Genomic DNA, 1,578 nt, shown 5'->3' with positions numbered 1-1,578 from the left:
CAGGAATTTTTATCCTTCATGTTTTGGGTTTAAGATGATGTAGGAGGAAGTTTGTTGCTGTGCCTGTTACGAGGGACAAGTTGGGCAAAGGATCTTGGTAAAAGGGCTCAAGAGCAACCCCTGAGCCCACATTAGCTTTAAAGTGCTTTTCAGTCCTGTGACAGGGAGCAGCACCCCATGCTCCTGAGATGGCAATGTCCCAAGCACCTCAGGCTTGCTTGTAAATTGGATGATGGACCACATGAGAACCCTGATCCATTAAGCAGAGCCATGGGAAATCTAGAAGAAAAATAACACATAGGGGGCTCTTGAAGAGACCACTTTCAGCTCAGAGAATCCCTGAGACACAGTTTTCTGTAAGCATTTAATTTTGCCTGCCAAAGTCAGGATTTGGTCTAACCGTGCCCAATAATCTTTAACTGTCCTTACCAGGGAGGTCTCACAGAGCAGTTTGCTTCCTCTCACCAGGTTGCCAATGGTTATATGGAAGTATGTGTTGCCACTGCTCCAGTTGGAGATCTTGGTGAAGGGGTGAGTGATGAGAATATCCTGGTGGGAACACAAGATTGACACTCAACACGTGACAGCCTCAACTTTCACAAAGGGCTCTGTGGGGACCTCTCATGTCCTCATTCACTTTCCATCAAAGGAGACCAAGGATGTCTACTGTGATGAGACTATACCATGACCTCATGGGAATATCAATGAGATGGAAGTGCTTGTGGAGGACTGTCATACTAGAATGACCATGTGGTTAGTGGAAGAAACTAGTAAGAGCTTGTTTAGCCCAGCTCGTGTCGTAATGTCTGTGAAAGGATTAAGGAAGGAGTGTGTGTCCTCCAGCTACGGGGCCCTAACAGTTGATGCTCCCAATCCATCTCCTGTTGAAAAAGGCTGGGCTAGCTCCGTGCAACAATGAATTTCTGCCTCCAGGAACTTCTGGTAGTCCAGCCTTTCTAACTAAGCTGAAGTTCTGAACAACACACTCTTTGGGATGACCTCTGGGAGGCGTTGGGAATTGGGATCAGGAGTATCTGGTCAAGACCTCAGTTTTGCTTACCTTGGTTTTGGGATCAATGAGGCTGACTCCATGCTTATTGATGGCAATTAGAAGGATTTCTGGGTAATTTGGCTCTGTGGTTTGCTGTTGGAAATTAGATGAACTGGTTAGGGGATGTGATGTAAAATCAGACTTCTTCCTATTTCCTCTCTCCCTGTCTTCTCCTGCCAGCATTTGGTGGCCCATTAACTGCTATCTAGTTTGTCCTTTAAAGATGAACATAGAGCTTATTAAGGTATCAGCTATAGTCAGGGCTGTCTAGTTAAGTACAGATCTCCCAAGTGCATGATAACCACTGAATGAGTTGCTGACAGCATTAAATTTCTTGCTGTCTTTGGTGGCCTCCCAAAAGTGAAGCCATCTTGCCATTAGTAGGGAAGAGCTGGGACAAGCTGGCAAACCCCAGACCTCTCCTCTCACCTTCCAGTCTCTGTTTGATGTTCTGCTCCTCCTCATACCTGTGGACCTCCAGGCCAAGACTACACTGCTCTGTCCCCTTCTGATATTTACATTCAATT

General features: G+C 46.1%; 1 protein-coding gene across 1 annotated transcript in view; it reads right to left on the bottom strand.

Moving 5' to 3' along the window:
* The window catches only part of LOC104524388 (unconventional myosin-VIIa-like), a gene marked incomplete at its 5' end in the record, with an annotated part of 15,722 nt that overhangs the window by 399 nt on the left and 13,745 nt on the right, over positions 1-1,578 (bottom strand). Inside the window, 2 exons of the mRNA XM_010167250.1 lie at positions 430-549; positions 1,061-1,144. Of these exons, the coding sequence (XP_010165552.1) occupies positions 430-549; positions 1,061-1,144 (204 nt within the window). The remainder of the gene's footprint in view (positions 1-429; positions 550-1,060; positions 1,145-1,578) is intronic.

The sequence above is a fragment of the Antrostomus carolinensis genome, unplaced genomic scaffold (genome assembly GCF_000700745.2).
Source record: "Antrostomus carolinensis isolate BGI_N321 unplaced genomic scaffold, ASM70074v2 scaffold21204, whole genome shotgun sequence".
Classification (NCBI taxonomy): Eukaryota; Metazoa; Chordata; class Aves; order Caprimulgiformes; family Caprimulgidae; genus Antrostomus; species Antrostomus carolinensis.
This window is presented reverse-complemented; position numbering and strand designations above follow the sequence as displayed.